Source organism: Apium graveolens, chromosome 3, assembly GCF_009905375.1.
Source record: "Apium graveolens cultivar Ventura chromosome 3, ASM990537v1, whole genome shotgun sequence".
Classification (NCBI taxonomy): domain Eukaryota; kingdom Viridiplantae; phylum Streptophyta; class Magnoliopsida; order Apiales; family Apiaceae; genus Apium; species Apium graveolens.
Window position 1 is genome coordinate 3,276,232 of NC_133649.1, and position 27,762 is coordinate 3,303,993.

Below are 27,762 nucleotides of genomic sequence, written 5' to 3' on the forward strand. Positions count from 1 at the left end.
AATAATTTTCAATTTTTTTGTATTAATTAAAGTTTTAGTTTTATATTTTTATTTACAAAAAAAAATTGAAAATTATTATTTTAACTATACAACTAAAATATTTATAAGTGTGTACAAAAGTCAAACGTAATATTAATAAAATAGACGCCCGCAAGGGTTGGCTCAGTTGGTTAAAGAGAGGAAAATTGTCCTCTTGGTCACAGGTTCGAATCCCACGAGAGGAGAATTTATGATTATGCCTCCTAAGTCAGAGCATGTCGCTTAAATGCGGTTTACCTTGGTTCACGTGGTTTGCAGGCTATTGCGTGAGCCCGTAGGGTTTACCCAGTGCGCACCCGAAGGGTAGCGGCTGCGGGTTATCTACGATAAAAAAAAAAAAACTACATAGTTAAAATGAAACACAAGTGAGGAAGAGAGGAGCCCAAAGGACGCGAAATTAGAAACAGGGACCCACTTGTAATTACGTCTCTACCTGCCCCGCTTCGTATTGTCGTCGTCTTTCTGCAACTTTTAAAAAAATAAATTGAAATAACTTAATTTGAATTATATATATTAATATAATATTTTTAATACATAATAATGAGAGTAGAATAAAATTATAAATACAGAAATTCAAAAAATAATATTACCCAAATTACAAATATTGATTATCAATTTTTTATTAAATATTAAAATATAATAATGAATATTGGTGTAAATAAAATTAATTTTGAATAAAATAAAATTAGTGAAGAAAATAAAACTATTATAAATATTAATTTAAGAAATTAAGACGAGAAAGAAAGAGAATGAGAAATTGGTAAGAGAAAAAAGAGAAATAAGTGAGAGAGAGAATTAATGGAGGTAATGAATAAATGAGAGAGGTTAAAAGTAAATTAAATGAGAAACGAATTGTTAGTGGAAGATGACATTAAAAAAATTGATGAGAGCTTAACACATGCATTTCATGATGTAAACTCTTAAAATAGAGTTTGACAAATAAGATATGATGATGTAATTTGTACTTCATTTTAACATAATGTAGATACTTAATGTGAACCAACCGAAATTTGTTTGACAAGTTAAATGTAATTGTTCGGATTAAACGTAACCTAATACAGATATATATATATATATAACAGCACGTTAATAAAATTTACTATTAAATGTATCAACAAATCATGAACTTTTGAGATATGTGACGGGGTTGTTATTTATCGAAATTGATTGTACTTGAGTCAATAAACTTTGGTTTATTTCGGACTCGAAACTGAAACTCGGCCCAATTCTCGAAAAGGACTCGGATCTGATTCGAAGTGTCACAATTAAGTTGTCCACAAATTGTTTTGACCAATTTAATAAATCGTAGAATAAGTGATGGATAAATAACATTTTTTGAAAAATCATTGCTCAACTATAATCGATTAGTTCCGATTTCAGAATTTCGTAATAGAAAATAAAACTGTTTTGTGTTTGACATGAAGTTTCCCGCCAAAAGCAAGTAACATGGGCGGGCGGGAATTAAGGATGAGAACGGAGACGAGCCGTAGGATATATTCGGCGGGACGTTGGATGAGAAGTCCAGGACAAAAGTGCATCAAAGACAAAAGTGGCCAAATCAACACATTGTTAAAATTTCAAAGTTAGAACCCCCAATTATAGATTATTACCAGTGTTATAGATTTCGTAAATTAGAATTATTCAGCTTAGAAACTGATTTTCGATTTATCGGACGATTTTTAAAAAATTGGATGATTTATTGGAAATCAGTCAAACTGAACAAATATTTTTAACCGATTTTTGAGCGATTTATCGACAATTTTTGAAAAGTCGACTGATTTCTATAACAGAGATTAGTACACCGTTTCTTCCATTTATTTCTATACATCATTCTTTTTTTAATATTTCAATCAATTTTTTTATTTAAAAATTTATAAAAAAATAAGAAAATTTTCTAATATAAAAATTAACTATATCTTTCCCAATTATTATCGTATTCCCCCACAATCGTTTTATATATTTAAATATAAATTGGTCCTTTCATCTAACGATTTTTTTCTACGTTTTCAATTAATTATATTTTTAATAAACTAAGACTCTGTTTGAGAGTGCGGTTGAAAACTGCTTTGCTGTGAGAAAAAAGTGTTGGTGGAAAATTAGATGATTGTATGGTATTTTTTTTTAAAATCTATGCATATTTTGAGATATAATATGTAAAAGTAATATTTTTGAGAAGGTTTAATGGTGAAACTGATAATTACTTTCTGCAAAAACTGAAAACAGCTTTTTTCCACAAACACGAGGACATGTTTTTGCTAACAACAGTTTTTAGACAAAAACGATTTTCCAAATAGCGGTTTTTGGAATTTACCAAATAACAACTGTCGTAACTGTCTGCAACAACAACACTAACAAACGGAGGTGAGCGGCATATTACTACAAAGTTTTCTAATTTCTAGTGATGTCTATTTTATCAACACCAACTTTATATCCCAAAGACACCTGTACTGCTTTCTTTTCACAATTGTATTACCTGATTTAATTATTTTCATTTTCACAATTGTTGTTCTTCAATCTTCATAGTGATTTATCACTATTCTTGTTTAAGAGGTACGGTCAAGGTTACCCTCTTTCCTTTTTGGATAATTTGTACCCTTAAATTTTCAATCATTTCGCATTAATTTTTTATCACATAAATATAAATAATTTAAGAATATATAAAAATTTAACGGAGAACACTTGATAAGGCCTACATGGGTGGCAATTCATGCAGTCGAGAACCATTATTTAAAAAATATAAATACATAATTTATTTCATTTTTCATCATATATAGTTACAAATTTTAATTACCAAATTAAAATCAAAGTTGCACAATTTTTTTATTTAAAAAAACATTGAAATTTGATAAAATAGTTTGAAGTTGTTCTGTAGTAGAATCACGGTAAAATCACACTTACCCAAAATTGTTCCATAGTAGAATCAAATTTAAAATCACTTATTTTTTTTAAATTTCAATTGTTAAACGTTTTATTATATTTAAATATAATTATTATTCTACATTAGCGATTAATTTAATTAAATTCTATAATAGAATTAAGGTTCTTAGAGGGTCCTCCCTTGAACAAAGACCTACACATATATATATATATACAAATAATTGCTTTAAATAATTAATCAAAAATTTAATATTATATTTCATTTCAAAACTTAAAAATCACTGTAAAGATCGTAATTACCAGATTATCAAAAATATGTTACAATGTTTAAATACCAAATTAGGACAAAAATAATAAGATATACTCCCTACGTCCCACTGAATTGTTTACGTTACTTTTCAGCACGCTTTTTAATACTCATTTAAAGTATACTTCCATAATATTTTCTTTTTTAAAAATTCTGAAAATAAGTTTCATGTTTAAACTTTTTTTTAAAAAAAAATTAAGAAAAAACATTATGAGCTTTATTGAAGTCTCGAAATACGTGTAAACAGTGCGTAAACTATGCGCACAAATATTTATTTGACTACGAATGAAGCTGCACATTATTGCAGTATGGATATGGGGGGTAGCATGTGACTTGCCTCCTGGCAGGGGACAAGAGTAATTAATTTGCTTAGATTAATTAAGCAACACTCAAAAACTGTCGTACTCTACTGCTGATCTGAGTGTTTGTTGTTTTGACTAGACACTATAAAATTTAAATACTTACAGTATAGTTTTATTACTTAAACTCAATATTCTAAAAAGCGGAAATCCATATTATTCGGTAGAGTAATCTTTCAGTGATTAATCGAATAATCGATAATTAAATAAAGCATTAATCGTATGTGTTTAATAAAATACAAAAAAAATTATTTTATTAAACTAAATATATTAATCTAATAAAAAATGCAGTGATTAATCTCATTATAAAATCAAATCGATAGGGAATATTGAAATAATTAATCGGATGATTAATTGATAAAGTCGTTAATTTTTAGAACAAAGATTAAACTATCGTAATGATTTAGAATTGAGAAACATTGCTAGATGTGAGGCCTGAAGGGTTTTTCCTATTGGGCTTTAAATCCAGTTATCTCTGCTATTAAGGCCCATGATTTCTCATGTAGCAATGAATAAGAATAACAGTTAGCTCACTGAGAAGTGTAAAGCTATAAATTGAAAACACCTTGATGACTTGTTTAATGAAGGACATATATACATGTGTGATGGTTAATGAAAAACAGTAATCCAGGAGTCAAAATCTCATGACATGTTACATGCAGTTTTTATCAATGTATTTCAAATGAAAAAGAATGAACCGTGTCGAGCTTGTAATGTTTGTGAGTGGATCTAGGACGAGTCAGAGGCAGAAGAACTTCTGCAACTTCTTGATTTGGCCGGGGGCACCTTTCTTTTCCTTTCGCTTTTCATTAACAGCTTGATGGTGATCAGAAGATGCAGACGCATTTTCTGAAGAATACGCAGCTTCAGTTTCTTGCTTGCATTCAACTGCAAGTCTATCTTTTTCTCCTCCACCAACCAAGGCGGGTACAGAACAGTTGGATTTCATGGGGTCTTCAGTTGTCAGCTTACCTAGAAGACAAATTAGAAGGAACTACATCAAGAATACTTCTTGCGGAGTTGGTTTAAGGACACGAAAGAATTTCAAAGTTATGTGGTAAAACATATCGGAAATGCAAATGGCATCAAAACCTCATAATATTAAGAAAAAATAGTATCTGAGTGTCTAAAACAATGAATTGTGTTAGTTCCAAGTATTTCAATACTATATCACAACAGGGATGATATGAACAAGTGAGCTAATTGTAAACAACTACAACTCATTTCAATTATTTAAAAATCGCCATATTCCTTCAGCCAAGTATGATAACGTAAACAACATATTGGAATCAAGACTATGGGTTGTTATTCTATAAGGAATTTGGAAGTATTTTTTACTCAAGTACGACACATAATGTAACATGTGTGTAATAGATCTGCAGCCAACTTTTATCTGCTAATTAATACTTCTACATTTTCGCCACCAATCCCAAGAGAATTGCAAAAGAAAACTTCAATGAATTCTAAGAGAGAGCATAGGGCCTGAAATTATTACTAGCATATAAGACGTCCCTTTCCTTGGTCTTAAAAGATGCTGTCGTTTCTCGAAACCTTTTTATAACTGATATAGGAGCATGTAACAGATAAAAATGGCATACAAAGTAGTTACCCCCAACTAGAAAATTTTCATCCAAGGAATAATTAAACAGAAGTTTGGAACCTGTCAAAAAAAAGTACAGAACTAATCGAAGTACCACCACATTCCCTAAATCTGACTGAACTTGGCGCTTGGTTTTATGTTACCAGAACTTAAACGAGGACAGACTGGTGCTTTTGGACAGTTGGACCTTATAAACCCTAATGTTCTGTATTTGGTTTCTGACCATGCAGAAAGTTTGAGTTTTTATTATATTTTTTGTGACAATGAGCCAATGACCATGTTCTCCTATTTTTTGTTATTCAAACTTTAACATCTTTTTTAATTTGCAATTTTATAGTAATCTAAACAATTGGCACATGTGACTCAAACTATATATTGTCGGAAAATATTCAGATCTTTAACACATATAGGTTTGGAAAGTCCAAGTAGAAAATTTAAGTTAGGGCAGATTACTGATCAATTCTCAAGCTTGAAAAGCAATCCAGCCAATTTGAAATTGAAGCAAAGTCAGTTAGATTCAGCTAAATTGGTTTCTGAACATCACAGACCATGTAAAAACAATTACTAACTTCTAATTGTCCTTTACATGCCAATCCAAATGAAACAGAGGAGTCAACTATCTTTACGAAGTCGAAATAGGCAAGTCTAATATCTTATATGGAGTATATTCCTTAATGACATCTAATTGACAGTCTGCAATGTGGTTAAGCCTGTTACGAGATTGTAATACCATCTAAAGCTTTGAAGCAACCCCGGGTGCATGCGAATGAGAAAGAGGATGTTGATAAAAAACAAACTGTACAAGAAATCTCGTGTTAATGAGTGAAATGAACTATTAGAAAGTTGCACATACCTACAAGCGCTGGACGCATAACCACCTCATTAGGTTTGACTGTACTAGAGATGGTGTACTTGAATTGTTCTTTCTGATCTATTCTTTTGTCCTCCAGCTCTTGCAACAGCATGTCTGAATCAAACCATTCCTCCGAAGCTAAGGTTGGGCAACTTGAATTGAATGAAGTGGAAAATGGTGATTGTTGATCAGCAAGATCATCCAACTCCAGGAAGTCCCCTCTCAATGCACAATCACGTTTCTCAGCTGAAGTCAACGATGCTGCATCAACGTCCCCATTCTCATTCTTCTACAGTAAAAAGTTTAAATATCATGCATCTGGTGGACAATAACCGAAGTGCGCCAAGGGAAAATGTCATGCAACTAGTGGACAATAACCAAAATTGTGCCAAAAGAAAATCATTCAAATTCGTGCAGATCCTGCATCTTTCCCTTAGAGATAAATATCTCTATATTTCAAAATAAAATAGAAAAATATTTATTACACAAGAAATGTGTACATTCATAGAAAGAAACATGGTAAATCATAAGGGGAACCAGAGCAACAAACAATCACATCTACGAAAATTTACATTAGCGTGAACAATGCATTGAGCTACCTGAGCTTCACTTTTTGTTCCTTGGCCACCAATATAATTAGACTTTGTCAGGGCAGTCATGTTTATCCCTTGATCCGGGATGTGTTTTTCAGATTGCAAGATTCTACATAGAGACCCATAATCCTGCATATCATCCGGTCAATGAACCATGGTCAGACAGCAACATAAAGATTCAAACAAAAGCATAATATGAAGAAGTAATATTTCAGGTTGATTGTACCTTTGCTTTGCTTCCATCACCCAGGCCCTTTAGTGTGATTCTGTATTCTTGCATCACCCATTCAGTTTTCTTTTCATTAGGGGATTGACCTTCAAAAAATTCAAAAGTAGTTCTCCAGCCAGTCAAAACAGAGTTTGTGAATATCTCACATGGCTCTGCATTTGCTTTCCAGGATCCAAATTGTGTATCTTTCTTAACCTTTGAGCTCAAGAAGTATCCAATCCCATCTGCATATACCAAACACCTTGTAACGATTTTTTGAGTAATAGCAAGCCTAAAAATCATTATTTTTATTCGAGTCTAACAGCTCAATGATTTTAATACTATCCAACACTTTACTTAAACTGTGCAGATTAATGTAACAGTATATCGAATTTGATGACTACTAGGATGACCTTTGTGTCGTAGGTTGCATATCAAATCATGTATCATTACTAGTTAATGGGATGCACGTATTGATCTATTAGAATGTTGAATAGATATGTGACTTATCTGTGGAACAAATTTCTTAGCAAATGGGATTCTCCAGGAATATAGAGGGAGTAACGGTTAGTACACATAAAGAGTGCTGAATAATCAAGTTGAACATAGGAATTCAAGATCATGTTTATCGTGTAAAACTAGACTGCAGAAAATAGTATCGAGAAATACAGCCTTTGGTAATATGGTAACCAATTCCAGCTTAACAAGTGAGGCGAAAATATGTAATTTAAACAATTAAACGGTAGGTTGCTGGTTGCCATTCAAAAAACTAACAAAATTAATGCAACAGAACCAGACTTCACTTTTACTTTTTGCTTCCTACAATCTTCTAAAGATAATTAAGAAAAACAGATTTCCCTAAAGGAAGAAATATAATTTATTGCAATTATCAATGAGGGGAATATGTTTTATGTTTGGAGGCTAATAATTATATCATACAAACGGAAAAAAACTTTCCCCGCATTGCACTGACCAGGTAAATGTGAAGGCAGGTAGTTGTATGGATTCAAATCTGAAAGCAAATTGGGAGGAAGAGGCTTTCCTTGATTGTAATCCTCCAATGACAGGGTGATCATCTCATCAGTCCATGAACTGAAAGCAACTGGAGGATTTGGAGGAGACATTGCAGCACAACGTTGATGTGGCTAAAATGAAACGCTGTACAAAATCCTCTTCTGTGTTGATTAAGATTGACATTAGTCCAAAACACCTTAAAATAAGCAAATGTACATCACATTCGACTTAACAAGGCAGTTACATTGTAGAAATGTATAATTTAAAGGCGAAGAAACATGAAATTACTATGGAGTTCAAAATAAATTACTTCAAGATCTATAGAAATTACTATGGAAAGTGAAATCGACTCAATTAGAAAGTCCTATGACTATAATTAGACATAACAAAACAAGCCTATCATAACACTTCTAACAATAGTATCAGCAATTTAAGAATGAAACTAAAGAATACCTACAGGCTACAAACAATGCTCCATTAAATCGAATACCAAGAATGCCCTAATCCACAATCCAAGTATCCAACATTTGCCAAAAACAATTGAGAACAATCAACATGACAACATACAAATATGCAGGGAATATTCAAGAACAATCAGAATCTAGTTCAAGCGCCATAAATTACAAAATCAATACTTCAATAACATTCGAGGCCCATCACAAAACCCATACTATCAATTGATTAGCATCCCAAAATCGGGATTTCAACAAAATTGAAAAGATCATATTAAATTAGAAAGTTATGCTTAGGCAAGTTCCAACACAAAATCAAGACTTGAAAAATTAAATATTTCATCATCAGAATGTTATTAAACAAAAACAAGAACTATAACTTTATAAATAATGATCACTCACCCAACAAGATAAATTTAACAAGGACATTCCAACATTTCATCAAAATCCAAAAAAAAGGGGGACATCTAAATAACAATTTCAAGAATAAAAACACAAAGAACTTGATAAATCTTTAAAGGGTTATCTAGAAAAAGCAACTAAAAACAAAAACTCTCATTACATAAACATGAAACCTAAAATTGAAGAAGACAAAGAAGTGGGTTAGGTTTAAAGACCTTGAAGAGCAGAGAGAGCAAGTTGCTGGCTGCTGCACTTTCCCTTTCTCTCTCTAGGCTTCACTTGTTCACTTTGCTAAGTAAACTGAGAGACTGAGTGTTTATTTATAAATGAGCGGGGAGTTATTTTTTAGTTTCAGTGTGGTGGTGAGGGAACGTGGCAGTCACTGAGTGGCTGCATTACGTTATTACATGCACTGTAGCTGTAAGAATTGATCACTCTAAACAGACCGGGTCTTCACTTTCCAAGAAACGTGTTCACATATCTTTCTTATTCATGATTAATGATGACATAATAAGAGATGACGATATCACTTCAATTACCCCAATGGATCCTCGCACGTGCTCTTATTAAATCTAGTTGTATAATTTTTTTTATAATTTTTTTTTTAAATAAAATTATAATGTTCAAACTTTTATATAAAAAAAGAAAATTTTGAAAATAAATTACGAAAGTATACTTTATAGTTGTCTTAAAATGCGTGTCAATCATGTGAAAAAACTGTAAAAAAATGAGAAGGAGGTAGTAATTGTTAAAGTAATAATTTCGTTAAAATAATATTTTTTCTCGGTTTCAGCATAAAGAACATAGTGCATTTTTCCGATGAAGTAATAAACTCGGAAAAATAATATTTTTTTCTGAGTCTCAACCCTAATACTTTAAAGTGGTATAAGTGTTGCTTGCTCTAAAAAATTATGATGATACTGTAATTATAAAATATTAAAAAAAATTATAAAACCATCGTCAATGTTTTACATCAACAACTTTCGTATTGGTGTTTTCAGAAGTTGCCGATTTCGATTGATTGACTTATGTTAGACTCATTAAACACACATGCGAAAATAATAAGAATTTGCATATTTTCGGAAGTTGGTTTTTAATGACTTATATTCGACAAATTTGATACATTTGAACATAATAACGATTTATAAAAAATGACATCAAAATATTATAAACAAACATATTAGGATGACACATGTTGAAGAATATAAGATGTCTTTCATCTGCCATCTTAATTTTTAGTGCGATTGATTAGTTAACATGATATTATAGCTCAATTTATAGAGAGACTCGGGTTCGAGTCCTCCCACCCCCATTTATTTAATTTAAATATTTGTTATTAATACTCGAGTCCTAACGCCCCCATTTATTTAATTTAAATAATTGTTATTGATATTTATATTGGTATTGGTTGTATTTAGCGTTGTCAATTATAGCAAAACGTATCGTACAATTCAGCAAGAAAGTGTTGAAAAGTATAAAATTTTACCACCTAAAAATTTTAGTGCGATTGGTTACTTAAACTTTAAGGATAGACGTTATATACTTATATTGATAGAATAAGAGAATTTCGTGTGGATACAAATTTGGAGTTATTAGATAAGTGATTAGCATTATCATATTTCACATAATCTTTTTGTGAAAGCAAACTTGTCATAAGTGCAGTTATTATGTTATCTAATGTCAATTAGCCAAATAAAATGTAGTTATTTTGTCTGTTAATCCCTATTTAATCGTTTACGTTATTCTTTTTTCTTATATCACATTTTTATCCTCAATATTTTTCAATTTATTCTTAAGTTTCTTATTGGATAAATGACATGTATTAATTTTATTAACTTTCTTTCAATTGATGCATTCCATATATTTTCTGCCTAACTTATTTAGAGTTTTCTCAAAAACATTAATTTTATCTTTCAACGGATCATTATATATTGTACATTTTCACGTCTTCTCGCATAATGTTTTAATTTCTTGCAGATCAATATTGTTTTTATGAACATTACAGGTTTCTTTTTCACTTAGCAATCATTTCATATTCTTTTTATAACTATTTTTTGAGAATTTATATTCTTTTCAAAATAACAATCAATTCATCTTTAATAACTTTAAATTCTTTATTATATTTTTCTAATTTAAGTTACTTATAGTTTCCAACAAATCATATATTTCAGTTAACAATACATTAGAGGTTTCAAATATAATATTTACATTAGTGAGAGATTTAAGAATGATATGCAAGTTATATAATTAAGTAGACATAGAATTTAAAAATTTTTGAAGCTAAAAACGAAATCAAAGACATCTCAAGCGATCCAAATTGCACTAGCATCTCTAAAGATAACAACATCGCAATTGACCAAATCACGTAAAAACTATGATTAGCCCAATGTTCAGAAACAACAATCGCATAAAATGAGATTAAAGAAGCGGCACCCCAGCTATCTACATGCCGAAAACATCCCAACTATCTGCATGCCGGATACCAGCTATAAACATGTCGAAAGTGTAAACCCATAAAAGATGAACAATCTTTGGTTGTGAAATGCACCGTCCCAGATTCGATACAGGTTTTGCAGATCACCAAAACTATCAGCAACTTCGTCCTCAACAGATCCAATACCAAATTAATCCAAGAATGACTAAACAAAAACATAACAAACACTCCAAAAGGAGAGACAAACACACTCCAAAAGGAGAGACATATGAATACCCAAAAGATTTGGATTTTATTGAAAAAAAATCAATCAGAATAAAAGAAAATGAAAAGATCGGGCTTTCCCCTGAAGAAAACCAGTAGAAGCCCCTCAATTTACTTTAGTAATTATTACTTAATTGACTGAGGAGTTAAATTTTTGTTCATAAATCTTAGCCATCAAAGTAAACTTGAGATATTATGTATTTTTATCATAATCATCCCATAAATCCAGTCTTTCTCTTTGGTAATGAGAATTGCCTAATAAGCTTAAAATATATTTTCTTGTAATCAACAGCTTGAAAGGGCTTGTCCCTTTTCTCGGTCTTTGACTTTTTGCATCCGGGTGGACCATAGAAGGGGCTAGGGTTGGCTATGTCCCGGTCAACATTAAGCAGATCCTTTACCATGTAGGTGTTTAATACTCCCTCTGTCCCTAAATACTTTTCCCATTTGTGTCGTATACGTTTGTGAATGTCAAAATGCACGTTTTTTATTATTAATATCTTTAATTTCATATTTGTATTAAATATAAAAATTTCATTGTATTAAAGTACTCGTAAACACTAATACAACAAGATCATTCATGATTATGTTTGATCTTATAAATTAACCGTAAATTAATAATCAATCGCTTAACGTGAACAGTGACAAAAGTCAAAACGGGAAAAGTATTTTGGTACAGAGGGAGTACAATTCAGTCCCAGCAGGAGTTAAAAAGAAGCACATATGATTAAATTATTTGAATGTATTTCTCCACATTCATGTTTATCAAATTGACTCAATCAGTTAAAATCTAATTAAACAAAATTACATTTGTGATTCAATTTTTTATTTTGCAATTTTGTTTCTTATTTATCCCAATTTAATTTCTAGACTTTGGGTATTGATGTTAGTAATAAAAATTATAATTTGTTTTTTATTTGCTCGAATTTTTGTTTTTAATATGTGGGGTGCTGATTATTTATATTTTTATTGAAATAGTGTAATATAAACCTTGATTTTTTTTTGAGATATTTTATGATTTGAGATCAGGAACTTTTAATTTTTGTAATAATAGTTGATGGAACATAGTTTGTATTTTTTATTAATCTGTTAATATATTTTTTTTTTATCATAAACTAGTATCGTTATCACTTATTCAACCTACATGTTGAATTTAAAATTAATAGCATGAATAAACATATGCTTTCGATTTAATATTTTTAATTTGTGTGGCTCATTTATTAGCTGTTTCTTGAGTTTGCCCCGTTAGAAATTAAATCCAATGCCCACATCATCATCTAACAAAATCTCAACATCATTGAGAGTCTCTGCTGAATGATTTGGGAGCTGACTTTTTTTGGACATTAATACTAAATATTCATTCAAATTTCAAGCTTATCTCGAGTTTAGGATTCATTATCGTCATTAATCTTTCATAATCGAAATGAGCAATTTTGATTCAGTTTAAATTGAACTTTTTTTTAAAAAAAATCGGTTATTTTGATTTGAACCGAAATAAAATCGGTTTGGTTTGACTTTCCCGAATACCGGTCCCGTTAAAACTAAATTTATCGAATTACATATATATATATAGCTTTATTATATTTTAGAAATAACATACTGGTGTAATCATATTATTAATACTAATATTATCACTACAATAAAGGAGACACCGTCTATTACTACCTTATCACGACCTAAGATATTGAGGACCTGTTTGGCAATATACTTATAAGACACTTATGGTTTATAAGTCCGTAACAGCTTATCGACGAGTGTTTGTCGACCCAACTTATAAGCTGAATTTACAACTTATAAGCTGATAAGTTGAAAGTTGGCAGTGACGTACTTTTTTCCAACTTATTTTCATTTTTTCACTTTTTTCTAAAGTTTTGATTTTAAAATATAATTTTTTAAATATTTACTAATTTAAGATTCATGAACTAAGATAATTGTATTTAATAATTATTTATTTTAATTCATTTAAATAAAAAAACTTCTGACTTGTAAGTAAATTTATCCAAACACTTATAGAACTTATAAGTATTGATCAACTTATCACTTATTTCGCACTTAATCATTTTAAATTATAAGTTATTTATTTTAAAATTTCCCAAACGGACACGAGTTACGACCCAAATATTTTTTCCAACTCTGCCACTTACCACCGACATGCAAATCAGCAATTCAGTTCCCCAAGTATCAAAGATTCTCAATCAGTCCAAATCGAATTAGTATATTTAGTGTTGCATAATTACTTTTCTCATGTTTTAAGTTAAAGACCTAATGACTTTAACTATTTTAATTCTTATTATTGTTGGTCTCAGACTCTCATGTCGGCACACTGCACAATAATTACTACTAGTATTGTTTTATTGCATTTTGGTGTTTGTTGTTCGTTGCGATTATTTATTTTTTAATAATCCATAATTTGAATGTAAGAGATTCTAAAATTTTGGATTTTAGAAAGCAAAACGAATAACTGAAATAATTTGGTTCTGTCTTTTGGTCAGTTCATAAGTAACTTCGATTCGGTTTAAAAAAATACTAATTCGATTATTTCGGTTTGATTTGATTTTCGAACGAACCAGCCGAATGGTCAGCTATATTATCAGTTCTCATTTTGAAACATGTGCTCATTTAAGCACCATCTTTTAATTTTATGAAAAGATATAAATATATAATTTATACAGTTTGTATTCACTAATTTATATAATATTAATAACTATTTGTTTCTAAAAAATTTCTTCTGGAATAATTTATATCCTTAAATTTAAGATAAAATGTTATAAGTTCGTTGCTTTTAACTATATTTTTAGTTTTATTTTTTGAGTTTTCTTTAACTTTAAATATATAAATCAAAATTCCTTTTCTTAATAAAAAAATATAAAAGAAGTATCTAAAAATATATATTTAATATATTTAAATCCATATAAAAGCCCAAATCCAAACTTTTTCGGTTTAAGAAATACATTTATGTCAAAATCGAAATCAAATTCTAAATTTAAGCTCATGTAAAATGTAATCATTCTGACATCTTTATATAATAATACTTAATTTTTTTTTATACTATAAATTATCGTGCTCCCATATTCTTAAAAAAAACAACAATTTAGTGTAATTAGAGTACAATATCCATTTCTCTTACAGTTAAAAAGGAATACGGATTCTGAGATAAATCTTGAAATATTTTTCTTGAGATCATGACAGTTACAATTTACAAGTAAACATATAAATACATTCCGATTGGTCATCATACAATTAAAAAGATGAATCTCATGCATTCACATAAATCACATTAATTTAAATAGTTTAAAATGACACCTCATTCATATTACATCATTTTTTACCCAATCTCGGATTTATTGTACTACTCAATTGATATTTACTAACTAAAATGTGTATTTTAAATAAATTTCAATACATTCAAGTTATAAATTTGCAAGGTGAACAGACTACATGATGTACGGCAAGACCTTGTTTAATTGCATCCTGTCGAGTCTGATGTCTTTATATTCTTATTCATGATCTTTTGCACTCTTCTCAAAAATTTAACTGCAACAAAAATCAAAAACTCAAACGTGTTAAGGGCAAAGAGTATAAAACTTTGTTGAATATTCTTACAAGCCTGATCATACTTAATAATTTCCACTTCAGCTGTTTTAATCGCCTTGTGACCAAGCATAAATACTTGTTTACCAAAACCGCTACGTGGGAAAACTCAAGTAATATCACACATTTATTAACCCAACAAGCTTATCATTCTTTTGCCAAAAAAACCTTTTAAATATTTTTTTCATCAAAAACCCCAATGAATTGTACTAAAGTATGATTGAGGTTTTTTGGCAAAAAATTGATAAGCTTGTTGAACTATACTAAAGTATGAACTCGCAAGAGTTGATTCAGTTGGTTAAAAAGAGGATAATTATCCTCTTGGTTACAGTTCTGAATTTCACTTCACGGGAGGAACATTTATGATTAAGTCTCATGTACCAGAGTCTGTCGCTTAAGTGTCGTTTATCTTGGTTAGCCTGTGGGGTTTACCCCGTGCGTATCCGAATGGGAGCGGCTCCAGGTTCCCTATGAAAAAAGAAAGAATGAGAAAAATTTAAAAACCTAACCGTGATTAAATTTATGAATCTTGGTTATGAATTAAATATTTTTACACTTGTTGGCTGCAAAAAACGTAACCATCATCCAATTTATAATTTTTTTAGATCATTTTTTTTTAAAGTTCAGTATGCAAAAGAATAGTTTTCCTCCTAAAAACCTATATTTACTTATGAGTAATTGCCTACTTTATATTAATATTTTGATGATTTTAGATAATTTATACTAATTTATCTAAATTAACACTACTAATATAAATTTATGATTTTTAATTGCAATATTCGTTTTAAGATTTTGTTGAAAAATTTACATTAAATAAATTCTAATAATTTATAATTGACATATATTATTATACGATTTTGGATTAGTTTTATGTATTCTGTTCATTTTAAAATTTAAAATGTTTTTTTCATTGTTTGATTAATAACTTCAAAAAATTAATTATAGTTATTGTAATTAATATTTAATCTACTTAGCCATGTCAACAATAAATAACTATAGTTAATTATTTTAACCTAATTATGAAAGTTCATTGAGGTTGTTGGTGTTTAAAAATTTATTGGCAAAAAAAGGACAAGTTTATTGAGTTTTTTTGACTTATAATTTCGTTTTTTTTTTGCTAAATACTTGTAATTTAGTTTACTTTACTTATAATTAAAATATCCCCCAATTTTAGAAATAACTGAAAGAAATGTAGTACAATATACAAGCGGTGTTGTTCATAACAAATTCAAGTAAATATGTAATTACGAGTATTATTTGATATTTACTTTCTTATAATTTATTTTACTTTACTTATAAATTAGAATTCAGATAGCACCTCGATAAACTTTCCTAAAGTTTAGACCTACTCTCAAATTAGAATAAAAATATCCTCTATTTTTAGAAATAAATAAACTAGAAATTTTTGCCCGCTTCGCATGGTTCGAGTGATAATTTTTGTAATTTACATAATTATTTTATTAGTGATAAGAAAACGCAAAATGCGTTGAAACAAATAATTTTAAAGAATATATAATCGATATATCATAAATAATAAAGAAAGTCTATACACCACCACGTGCTTGTTATTTAATAAAGTGCATGATATCGCTAATAATATTATAATCAAAATATCCTCTAATATTATAAATAAATAAAGACTAATTTGCTGCACCCCGAAATTTAGAAACGCCGTCAATAAATATCCCTTTAACGGTTCTGACGTTAAGTCAGACGTTAATGTTATTGTCAAAGGGGTATTTCTGGTAATATTTATTTTTTAAAAAATTATGCAAATATAAATTAAAGTCTGCATCCCATATTTTTATAATCATAAAAAATAGTAAGTATAGTTAGTTGGATTTGGTTCATATAACGGGTCTCAAACTACCATAATTTTTTTGTCATTAACACATAAAATTTGACATAAAATTTTACTATTAATTTGGGTTTAAACATATTAAACCAACATAAATCTGAATATAGTTAGTTGGATTTGGCCTGTTAACAGACTAGTGACAATTCGTATACTATGGATATCAGCTAAAATTTATCTTTTAATTAAATATAATAATATTTCGTAAACACACCTATAAATATTAATAAAAAATAAAAAATTTAATCATTATATTATTTTTTAAAACTGCAGCATCACTAACTTATATAGCTATGTGTATATTAATGAGTTCTTCACGAAGTTCAAGACTAGGCGCGAAAGCTTAGCCTGGAGTATGCGGGTTTTAAGCTAGTCATTTATATTTGACATATATTATTATACGATTCTAGATTAGTTTCATGTTCTATCTATTATATATATGATAAAGCAAATAGGGGGTTTATGAGATATTTTATTCATGTTAAAATTATTATTTTTCCCTCATAGTATTATATATTAATAATATTATATTTAATACGCATGTATTAATTGTAGACATGTATTAATTAGTAATTATTACATCTAATCATTACAATTTCATTATTTATATTAACAATTTAGTACTTTATATAAATTTTACATTTATTTCATTATAATTTAACACCAATTGATAACACAATGTTTGAAATTTATTATTTTGAGTGAATATATTAATTACATCGATTATATTCAAGGAAAACAACGCTATTAAAGTTAGTAGATTTGAGCACGGAAATGTGAAGAAAGTTTTACTGGTAGAGGTTATGGAGATTATAATTATAAAAACATCGTTCGACCAAAATTAAATATAAATAGAGACGAACCAGAGTTTTCACAAATGACGAATTGATTATGACAACGATTGTTAATCGTAAGGTGAAAGAATTTGTCAATAAATTTGGAAAGAATACACATGTGAATAAATATGAAGAGTCGTTATAAAATAATCTAGGGGTTTATGAGACATTTTATTTATGTTAAAATTACTATATTGCCCCCATATTATTATATATTAATGATTTTTTATTTAATGCGCATGTATTAATTGTATTTTTTATATTAATTGAATTGAATTTAATATAAATGTATTTGTTTTTATTGCATATAAGCATTACAATTTAATTATTTATATTAACAATTTATTACTTTACATTAATTATATTTATCGGATTATCATTATAATATTAACACAAATCGATAACACAGTGTTTAAAATTTATCATTTTGAGGAATATATTTATTATACTGATTATATTAAAGGAAAATCGTTGTTAGAGATAGTGCACTTAGCACGAAATTGAAAAATATTTTTAATACCAAATTTACTATGGTATCGATTGTTAATTAATAATATGAGAAAGAATTTGTTAATGAATTTAGAATGAGATTTTCAGAATACACAAATCAATACGAAGAGTCGTTTATAAAATATTCATAATTTACGTATCATGAAAAGTAAATTATAAATAGATAATACGCATGCATGTAACAATATATATATATAATATTTGTTTGCTATCTTTCCTAATAAATTATTATATTTAGACTATAAACAAAAATAAACCCATATCAATGTAATAAATATCAAAGTTTCATATTTAAAAGAATAATTAAATAAAGGGGATCATTAACATTACAAAACATGATATATCATGTCAAGATATTGATCATATAAATAATTTAATACTAACTCATTTATCGTAAATATGTAGATATATATTATATTTAAAAAAAATATATTTAATATAGAACTTATCCGTGCCATGCACGGGTTAAATAGTTAGTTCATTTTAAAATTAAAGGTGTTTTGTTTCATTGTTTAATTGATAACTTCAAAAAACTAATTATAGTTATTCTAATTAATATTGAATCAACTTAACCATGTCAACCATAAATAACTATAGTTAAATCTATTTATGAAAGTTCATTGAGGTTGTTGGTGTTTAAAAATTTACTGGTAAAAAAAGGACAAGTTTATTGGGTTTTTTAACTTATAATTTTAATTTAGTTTACTTTACTTATAATTAAAATATCCTCCAATTTTAGAAATGAACAAATGCATAGAAACACAATTGATTGATTCCTAAGAAAAGAAAAGTGAAATAAACAAATGGTGGTGTTGGTTGATGATGTAGATCTCCATCCAAAATCCTATCTTCATCCATGCCACCATCCCACAATCTAAGTGTCCATTTCTCAACCCTCCACTAAACATACATTCACACATTTGTAAATCAAACACACACATTCATTCCCAATTAAACACTCTTCAAACACATTCCTAGGATTCACACACACCAATTCGGACATGAAGTGTTTGAACATGTTGAATCCATGGCTTCTTCAAACCAACTCAATCTTCAATCACTCAAACACTTTCATGACAACTTATTACAGACAATCAAACCAACTCAAACCCACTTACCCAAATCCAAAACCAATCCGACCCATTTCATCCGTTGTTACAAATCAACAAACCAAACAAACCCCACCTCAAACATTCAATTTCGACTCTTATGTGATTGAAAAAGCTGTTTTAGTTAACACTGCACTAAACGACGCCGTTTCAGTCCAAGAACCCCCAATGATACACGAAGCTATGCGATACTCTCTTCTCGCCGGCGGCAAGCGTGTCCGGCCGATGCTATGTCTCGCCGCCTGTGAGCTAGTCGGCGGGCACCAATCAGCCGCCATGCCCGCTGCTTGCGCAGTCGAAATGATACACACGATGTCGTTAATTCACGATGATTTACCTTGTATGGACGATGATGATCTTCGTCGTGGGAAGCCCACAAACCATAAGGTTTATGGCGAAGATGTGGCGGTCCTGGCCGGTGATTCATTACTAGCATTTGCATTCTATCACATTGCTACTTCAACTACGGGGGTTACATCAAGCAGAATTGTTTTAGCCATTGGCGAACTCGCTAAAGCAATTGGGACACAAGGGTTAGTGGCTGGACAAGTGGTGGATATTTTATTAACGGGAGATTCTTCAGTTGGATTAGAACAGCTCGAATTTATCCACATTCATAAGACCGCGGCATTGCTTGAGGCATCGGTGGTTTTGGGAGCTATTTTAGGGGGAGGAGATGAGGAAGAGGTGGAGAAACTTAGACAATTTGCGAGGTGTGTGGGACTGTTGTTTCAAGTAGTTGATGATATTTTGGATGTGACAAAATCATCGAAAGAATTGGGGAAAACTGCGGGGAAGGATTTGATGGTGGATAAGTCTACGTATCCGAAGCTATTGGGGTTGGAGAAATCGAGAGAGTTTGCTGAGAAGTTGAACAAGGAAGCTAAAGATCAGCTGGTGGGATTTGATGAGGTTAAGGCAGCTCCTTTGATTGCTTTGGCTGATTACATTGCTTATAGGGAAAATTAGTCGTAGAGTCTGGTTCATTGCAGACGTATGTTACAGAAATCGTTTATCATGTGTCTTAGTTAGAATGGTGCTACATGTTGATGATTTCAAGTGTAGTAGTTAATTTGCTGGTGCAAGATTTGTGCACTCTTGTTCTTGATTCAGCTTTTGTATTTAATTTGTGTCAACTGAGTCATTTTTTTCGTAGTTTTGTAAATTTGTGCTAGAGAACTCAAACTTTAGGTAGTTTTGTAAAGGGGATTCTTAATCAGCTGCATTGAGGTAAATGTCATATGGATTGACAACGAGATACAGGAAATGTTATAAAATAGGTGGGTTCGGTCCGTGGCAACCGTTTGCCACATATGAGTTATATAACAAACGGTTTTGGCTGTTGGATGAACCATGTAACGGCTGTAATTAAAAAAAATAGGTATAGGGACCGCGAACATTGTCTGAGTTTCGGAGAAAATACCTTTTTGCCCTCTTGTCACGAACCGTGGACATTGTCTGCTGCTGAGACTTGATTTTAATATGGGGTTCATTTTCACTTATTAAATAGAAATTTATTTCTGTCCGCCGTCCGTCTCTCTGAACCACTGACAATATCCGCAACCTCTATAGGTATTTTTTTAATCACAACCGTTGGATAATTGATCTAACGGACAAAAAACTGTTTGTTGTATAAAGACTCTTGACAAATCGTTGTCAGATACCCTCCCGCTATAAAAAAATGGGATAGATGAAAATGTTATTTGCCACATGATCCGTGTACCAACGAGTATTCTCTTCGTCCCATCCAATTATTCATTCGATCATTGTATCGTGCGAAACGGAAATTGGACTTATTTTTTGAACGGAACGGGCGTTAGAATAATCCCACAAACATATGGAAAATGGGATTCATTCCTATTTGTAGAACACAATGACACTTGAACAATAGTAGAAGAGTTGTCTATATACAACTCATGTTGACAAACTTGTTTATGAAAGTTTAGAAAGTCTACATGAAGTGAATGATGAAGAAAAGAAAACATATGATGAGGACCGCATGCAACCTCCATTCTACATCAAGTATATCAGTCCCAAAAGCTTATCAATTATTGGGGACTATTTCGAAACCGAAATCTTTTCTCGTGACCAATAGGCTGGAGCATATCAATAGTGTTTGCCTAAAATTTGATAAATCTGGCCGAAATATTGTACCTAATTTTTGACTTATTCGTCACAGTTTTAGCATACATTGTTTCCACTTTGCTAAATGTTACTCCCTCGGTCGCGGTAACTGTTATTGTTTATGGGAGAGTGTCCGACACACATTTTAAGATGAATATAAAGTATAGTTCTATAATTTTTTTTTTAAATTTTCTTTTTCTGAATAAAAATAGAATGTTTAAACTTTTATTCAGAAAAAGATTTTTTTTTAAAAAAATTATAAAACTATACTTTATATTCATCTTAAAATGCGTGTCAGACACTCTCCTAGAAACGATAACAATTGGGAGAGACGGAGGAATTATATATTTAGTTAAACGGTTTTTCTGGTGTGCATCGAATGGTACATACTAAAAATTCGTATATGATAAGTTGTCAAAATTTTATTGATGAAATTTTTTATAAATATAAGTGATTCATCATTATTAATAAACTATTGACAATTTTTTTGATAGCTCATTAAATATGAACTGTTAGAGTATTTCCAACGATATTAGTTAAAATGGTTGACTAAAATAATATAAAATAATGATTATATAAAATTTGCTCAACCTGTAATGTGATGTGCTCCAACAAGGCTTGGTTATAATTACTAAATTTGTGTTTATAATTTTGTTACAGTTCTGGAGAGATTCGACAAATTTAGCCAATGTAATCACATTGGTTATAATTTTTGTTAAAGATTTTGTATGATTGGAGTTCTCAAAATTATACAAATTATGTATAATTTGTGACAGATAGGATATTTTTGCTAAAGATTTATCTCATTAAAAATGCTCTTAGCACGTGAACTTAAACACACACTATAAAATTCCTATGGTTGTGAATAAGAAGGGGTAGATGCACATGGTGAAATGTGGCAAGTTAAATATATGTAATTAAGCATAAGTCTCAAAAAATTATTAATTAATATATAATCAATTAAAAAGAGTAACGTATAATAAGTTAAACAAGGAAGAGCTGGCATCTAGTGTACAAAAATGAGAGAAAATAAACAAGAGGCTTACATGAAACAGAACAAATAATTAATTAATAAAAAAGGAGCTAACTCAATTCAGCGTATTTTTCACACAGATTCATCTTTTTCATATTCTTTTTCACCCCCTCCTCATTATTAGACCCCTCTTCTCTCTTGTAATCTTTATATCCATTTCTTTCTTTAGACCTTTCTCTCAGACATTTCATCAAACAGGTTTGTTGCCTTCCTAAACTTTCCATTACTTTACATACTTTCACTCAATATATTTATGTCTTTTATGTGTATTTGAAATGGGTTTTTGTTTTTGTTGTTTTATGTCTGTGTTTCTTGGATGTTTATCAGATCGGTTAATTCTTAGATTTGGTTTGATGTTTTTGTTTGTTACTGTGGAGCTTTTATTTGTTTTAGTGATTATTGGTTTGACTGATTCTAGTTGTGAATTTTGATATCTGGGGTTTACTTATTTAAGATTTTGATATCTGGGGTTTACTTATTTAAGATTTTGTGTGTATGTGTTTCTTGCAACGATGGATCAAGAGCCCTTTATCTGTAAAATGAGATTCGAGTTAGTTTACGGGAGATTAATTGGATGAGTTAAGTTCTTGAACTGGATACGTGAATTTTGTGCTCTCTTTTGTAGCTTGTGGTCTAAAATAGTGTGATCAAATCGAAATTTTTTATACTTGAATATGTCTAGGATAGCATGGCTTTGGAGGAGCTGAAAGTAGGTTTCGTGGTGTGTTTAAGTTCCTGAACTGGATACGTGTATTTTGTGCTCTCTTTTGTAGCTTGTGGTGTAAAATAGCGTGATCAAATCAAATTTTTTTACACTTGAATGTGTCTAGGATAGCATGGCTTTGGAGGAGCTGAAAGTAGGTTTCTCGGTGTGTTTCTGCTATGTCATTAAACACTTAGTGTCATGTCACTTGTTATGAATTTTATGGCATTGACTGACCTGTAAGGAGTCAGTATCATGTCACTTGTTATGTTTTTTTAGTTGAAGACCTTTATGATCATAATGAGAAACCATTTATTTAATTCTGTTTCAGTTGAAGACTAAGATGTTGAAACTTGATCGAGATTTGGTTGATGCATAAAAACTTTGTAATGGCTTTGTTAGTGTTGTTGAAAAATTCAACTGAGATTTGGTTGGTGCTTAGAAAGCTTGTAACAGTTTTCTTAGTGTAGTTGAATACTGAATTGTGGCTATTGTATTTGGTAAGATATGATTTATAAACCAAAATATGAGCTTCATCAGCTATTTTTTTTAACTTTCTCAATTTTTTCTCCTGGGCTATAATGGTTCAGAGAAATAAAACTGGAAGCTTAAACCTCTAGCAATTACTTTTTTTTAAAGATATGCTTGAACGGTAGTCAATTTTAATGAAAAGAATATGCCCCTTACTGCTTATCACTTGTGAAATAAAACATTGCAATATTCACTTCCATTTCTTATTTACTCTTTTACTTTCTGATCACCATTGGCAACCATCATAACATTATCTTGCTCTAATGTTCACACCCATCCACCCCATATGCTTATGTACCTGCTGTCTTTCTCATCTTCCCATCATAACATTAGTTAATACGAGTAAATAATATAGATACATAGGAAGACAATGACCCATTACCACCGCTGTAATTTTTTAACAATGATAATTGTATTCGTGCCAATTTAAGTGCAAAATATGTGTTTTGGCCAAGATATATGCCATTTGTAAATGAAATTGGACCAAGGCAAAAGTGTATCTCGTTACTGAACTAAAATATCTTAAATAAATCAAACTAGATTATACTTAGATATATATGGAATCTATATTTAGATTTAAGAGCGAGACTTAGAAAAATAAATTATATGCACGTTAATCGTTAAACACAGACTGGGATGTAGCCAGATTATAAACACTTGGATGCCAAATTTTACATGCATGCCTTTTGCTCACTATTTGTTTTGTTGTTTCTTATAAATATAGAAACAATGATCAGATTGTTCAAAGTAAAGGAGAAGCAGAGAGAAGCTGCTGAGAATTCTAATGGGAAGCCTCCAGTAAAGAAGCAAAGTGCAGGAGAACTACGACTTCATAAAGGTTATTGATTTGAATAACAGAATCTCAAAGTTAAAATTTTACCGTTTCAAAACTGCTCAGGCAATCTCCAACCCAACTTCAAATTTATAATTTAACACCATTTTAGTGTAAAATTCTTCTCCAACCCAACTCTAAATCTTGCACCATTTTGGTGTTGTACCAAAAGTTACACCAAATTTGGTGTTACACCAAATTTTTATTCTCCTTACCTAAAACAAAATTATTCCGTTTGTATCCTACTAACTTTATTACTTTTATACTTTATTTTGTATTCTAGTAACAAAATAATCTATATAGTACAAGAATGGTGTAAGATTTAGTGTATGTGGATTGGAGATGAATATGAGAATAGTGTAACTTTTACACCATTTTGGTTTAAATTTCACACCAAAATAGTATAATTCATTGGAGATGCTCTCATGTGACCTTAGCACTGTGGATTAAAGTGGCAGAGAGTCAACTTGAACTCTTAGAGCTTGTCCCGGTTTGAGGTGTGGTTTGTTTTTGACTATACACACAGTCACACCTAACTACCCAGCCCTCACTGTTGTAGATGTCTCTTTACAAGAAATATGCTCAAGAAAATACCAATTTAAATTGAATGGTTCGAAATGATGTTACAGCACGAATCAGAATTATAAATTTTACCAGTTTCATCCTTTTAAAAAGGTTTAATTACTTTAAAGATTTGTTTTAAGTTCTCAAATTGCAAATAGTTAGTTATTGTAGTTATAGAATGGGAAAGTGAATTAAAATTTGCAGTTTGAACAAATATTTAGTTATTGTAGTTAAAGGATGGGAAAGTGAATTAAAATTTGCAGTTTGAAGGGCTAGTTATAAAGGCCCCAGGAAACTCCTGACTGGAATTGGGGGTTCGTTCTTTATTGATTCTTTAATCACATTGTGGTATTTTGCATTGTTGAATGGATATATTCTACAAGAATTAGAGGATCACAAAATTATTAGAAAATGGTATTCCTTTTAAGGGCATGATCTGTGCCATTTATGAATGTCTGAATGGTGATGAAATATTACAAAGAAAAGTTGTGTTCTTTACATTCTGTTCTAGTGTTTGGCTGCTGTCAGTTTTACAGACTACAGAGAATTATGTGCATAAAAGTTTACTGTTGTAAAAGATATTGCTTTCATAATTTATATACTTACCATTAGCCGACCTTTTTTTAGTTCGGGGATATCATGGTCTAGAATAGGCTAACTTTTCTTAGGCATCTTCACCAAAACTTGTAAAGTATTCTTAGCGGTCTAACAATGCCTGTATTTAATAAGGGCGAATAGTTACTGAAATTGTAATATTGGAAGAATGAAGGTCATTTTTGTATATTATGTATAAAATCGTGAAAGTTAGATCGGGTATCATAAAATCATAAAAGGCATTTTTCACTTCTCTACAGGCAAATGTTATTAATTTTAAAAAATCAAACTCAAATTTGAATCAGAATCTAGGATTAGTTTGGGTCACTAATTGCCTCCATATATATCTATCAAAGTTATGTTTACTTCGTGTCTTCATCTTAGAAATATATAGTTGTTTGTTACACAAAGGAAGCCACTTGTGGTTGATGGCAATACATCATGAAACAATATCCTTTCGGATGTCTTAAATTTACTGACATGCCCATCAACAATTTATGCCTTTGGGTATGTGTGTACTAAATATGAACAGCGATTGATGCAAATTCAGGAAATGAGATCTCCCTTGTAACAGGGGTAGCTATGCTAGTTTAGTTGTTTATAAGATTATTCTGTTTCATTTAGCAAAAAAAAGATTATTCTGTTTCCTTTGAACTGTTGATATAAATTAATCTGAATGCTATATATCTTTTTTCGTTCTATGTAGATATAAGTGAACTGAACCTTCCTAAGACATGTAGCATGGCATTTCCCAATGGCAAGGATGACCTGATGAACTTTGAAGTCACAATTCGGCCTGATGAAGGATATTACTCGTAGGTATTTCTAAGGAAGTATCATTAATTGTTCAGTTACTTGAAAGGAATTGAGGATAACTTTCAGCCGGTTACCTTTCTAGAAATTGCATGCCCTAGTGATTGTTTCATATGTGCATCTCTGGATTCAATGTCATTTTCATCTCATTTGATGTCTGTTTTCAGGGGTGGCATATTCACATTCACATTCCAAATAGCTACTATCTATCCTCATGAAGCACCAAAAGTTAAATGCAAGACGAAGGTAAAGAAAACCTTGATTTCTTGCAGATGTCTCCCATATTTTAGCCCAGGTACTTAGATGACCTTATATTAAATCAGTTATTGTTTAGTTTCTAATGTGGAATTAACTTTGTGTAGATCTATCATCCGAACATTGATTTGGAAGGGAATGTATGCCTTAACATCCTCCGGGAAGACTGGAAGCCTGTCCTCAACATTAACACAGTCATTTATGGCTTATACCATCTATTCACGGTAGATATTTGTCACTTCGATTTGATGGTTGCATGTTACTGTACTATATCTATAATTGAGCATGTTGTTTATGCAGGAACCAAATCACGAGGACCCCTTAAACCATGATGCAGCAGCAGTGCTGAGGGATAACCCTAAGCTGTTTGAAAATAATGTGCGAAGGGCAATGTCTGGTGGCTACGTGGGTCAGACCTTCTTCACTCGATGCATGTAGAGTGATAGTTGCAGCATCTCATGTTAATGAAGTTGCAAGCTGCCGATGCTGTAAGAATGTGTTTGTAAAAAAGAACTGAAACTTAATGCTGAACCCATATTTTCTGAAATGAAATCTGTACCACGATTAGTGGGGTTCAGTTTTGTTATTCATTGTTGTTGCAAGACGGATGTTTTCATGTAAGCTGTTGTGACGTGCTGTTGGTTTTAACTCTTTTGCTAGTTTAATTTTCGCAGAACTGAATTCTGGATTAAGGAATATGTTGGCAGTAATATATGCTCATTAAACCTTCCCAAGTTTCATTGCTAAATTAGGTGAAATCTGTGACAGCATACTTTGGATCGAGGGATTTCAATCCGGTTAACAAGGAATGAGAGTAAAGTTGTAATATATTTTTTTATCGAAATCACATTTCCATTTCCGTTAACCGGATTGAAATCTCATCATCGAACGGGCAGTGAATCATTTTGTATACTTGTAATAGCAAGAAATGCGGTTTTTCATCCAGAAAATAAGAAGGTTCAGTTACACAATTGAACAACAAAAAATGTCTGTTTCATCAAAAGCAAGAT

At 30.6% G+C, this 27,762-nt stretch overlaps 3 protein-coding genes across 5 annotated transcripts; 2 read left to right on the plus strand and 1 right to left on the minus strand.

Annotated features, from left to right (window-relative positions):
* Positions 1–4,131: 4,131 nt before the first annotated feature.
* LOC141711457 (uncharacterized) lies at positions 4,132–9,056 on the minus strand. 3 transcript variants are annotated; one of them, XM_074513904.1, is made up of 6 exons: positions 8,920–9,056; positions 7,810–8,011; positions 6,855–7,081; positions 6,635–6,757; positions 6,036–6,321; positions 4,132–4,554 (listed from the first exon to the last, which is right to left on the minus strand). In XM_074513904.1, the coding sequence occupies exons 2-6, from the start codon at positions 7,958–7,960 to the stop codon at positions 4,322–4,324; spliced, it is 1,020 nt and encodes a 339-aa protein (XP_074370005.1). In that variant the 5' UTR covers positions 7,961–8,011; positions 8,920–9,056; the 3' UTR covers positions 4,132–4,321. The 3 variants fall into 3 exon arrangements, with proteins under 3 accessions (XP_074370005.1, XP_074370003.1, XP_074370004.1); XM_074513902.1 differs by having other exon boundaries at positions 6,036–6,324; positions 8,920–9,055; XM_074513903.1 differs by lacking the exon at positions 8,920–9,056 and adding an exon at positions 8,705–8,840 and having other exon boundaries at positions 6,036–6,324.
* Positions 9,057–18,981: 9,925 nt separating this feature from the next.
* Positions 18,982–20,439, plus strand: LOC141711458 (geranylgeranyl pyrophosphate synthase, chloroplastic-like). The gene has a single exon (XM_074513905.1). The coding sequence runs from the start codon at positions 19,196–19,198 to the stop codon at positions 20,270–20,272; it is 1,077 nt and encodes a 358-aa protein (XP_074370006.1). The 5' UTR covers positions 18,982–19,195; the 3' UTR covers positions 20,273–20,439.
* A 2,061-nt stretch (positions 20,440–22,500) lies between these two features.
* On the plus strand, positions 22,501–27,400 carry LOC141711461 (NEDD8-conjugating enzyme Ubc12-like). Its single transcript, XM_074513907.1, has 6 exons — positions 22,501–22,658; positions 24,419–24,532; positions 26,391–26,499; positions 26,665–26,743; positions 26,860–26,976; positions 27,053–27,400. The coding sequence occupies exons 2-6, from the start codon at positions 24,424–24,426 to the stop codon at positions 27,188–27,190; spliced, it is 552 nt and encodes a 183-aa protein (XP_074370008.1). The 5' UTR covers positions 22,501–22,658; positions 24,419–24,423; the 3' UTR covers positions 27,191–27,400.
* Positions 27,401–27,762: the final 362 nt, after the last annotated feature.

Coding starts and splice junctions, on each gene's coding strand:
- LOC141711458 (XM_074513905.1), top strand. CDS start 19,196: ATGAAGTGTTTGAACATGTTGAATCCATGGCTTCTTCAAACCAACTCA.
- LOC141711457 (XM_074513902.1), bottom strand. CDS start 7,960: ATGTCTCCTCCAAATCCTCCAGTTGCTTTCAGTTCATGGACTGATGAG. Junction 7,082..7,809: donor CCTGCCTTCACATTTACCTG/GTCAGTGCAATG, acceptor TGGTATATGCAG/ATGGGATTGGATACTTCTTG. Junction 4,555..6,035: donor TATGCGTCCAGCGCTTGTAG/GTATGTGCAACT, acceptor TTTGTCTTCTAG/GTAAGCTGACAACTGAAGAC.
- LOC141711461 (XM_074513907.1), top strand. CDS start 24,424: ATGATCAGATTGTTCAAAGTAAAGGAGAAGCAGAGAGAAGCTGCTGAG. Junction 26,500..26,664: donor CCTGATGAAGGATATTACTC/GTAGGTATTTCT, acceptor GTCTGTTTTCAG/GGGTGGCATATTCACATTCA. Junction 26,744..26,859: donor AAGTTAAATGCAAGACGAAG/GTAAAGAAAACC, acceptor AACTTTGTGTAG/ATCTATCATCCGAACATTGA.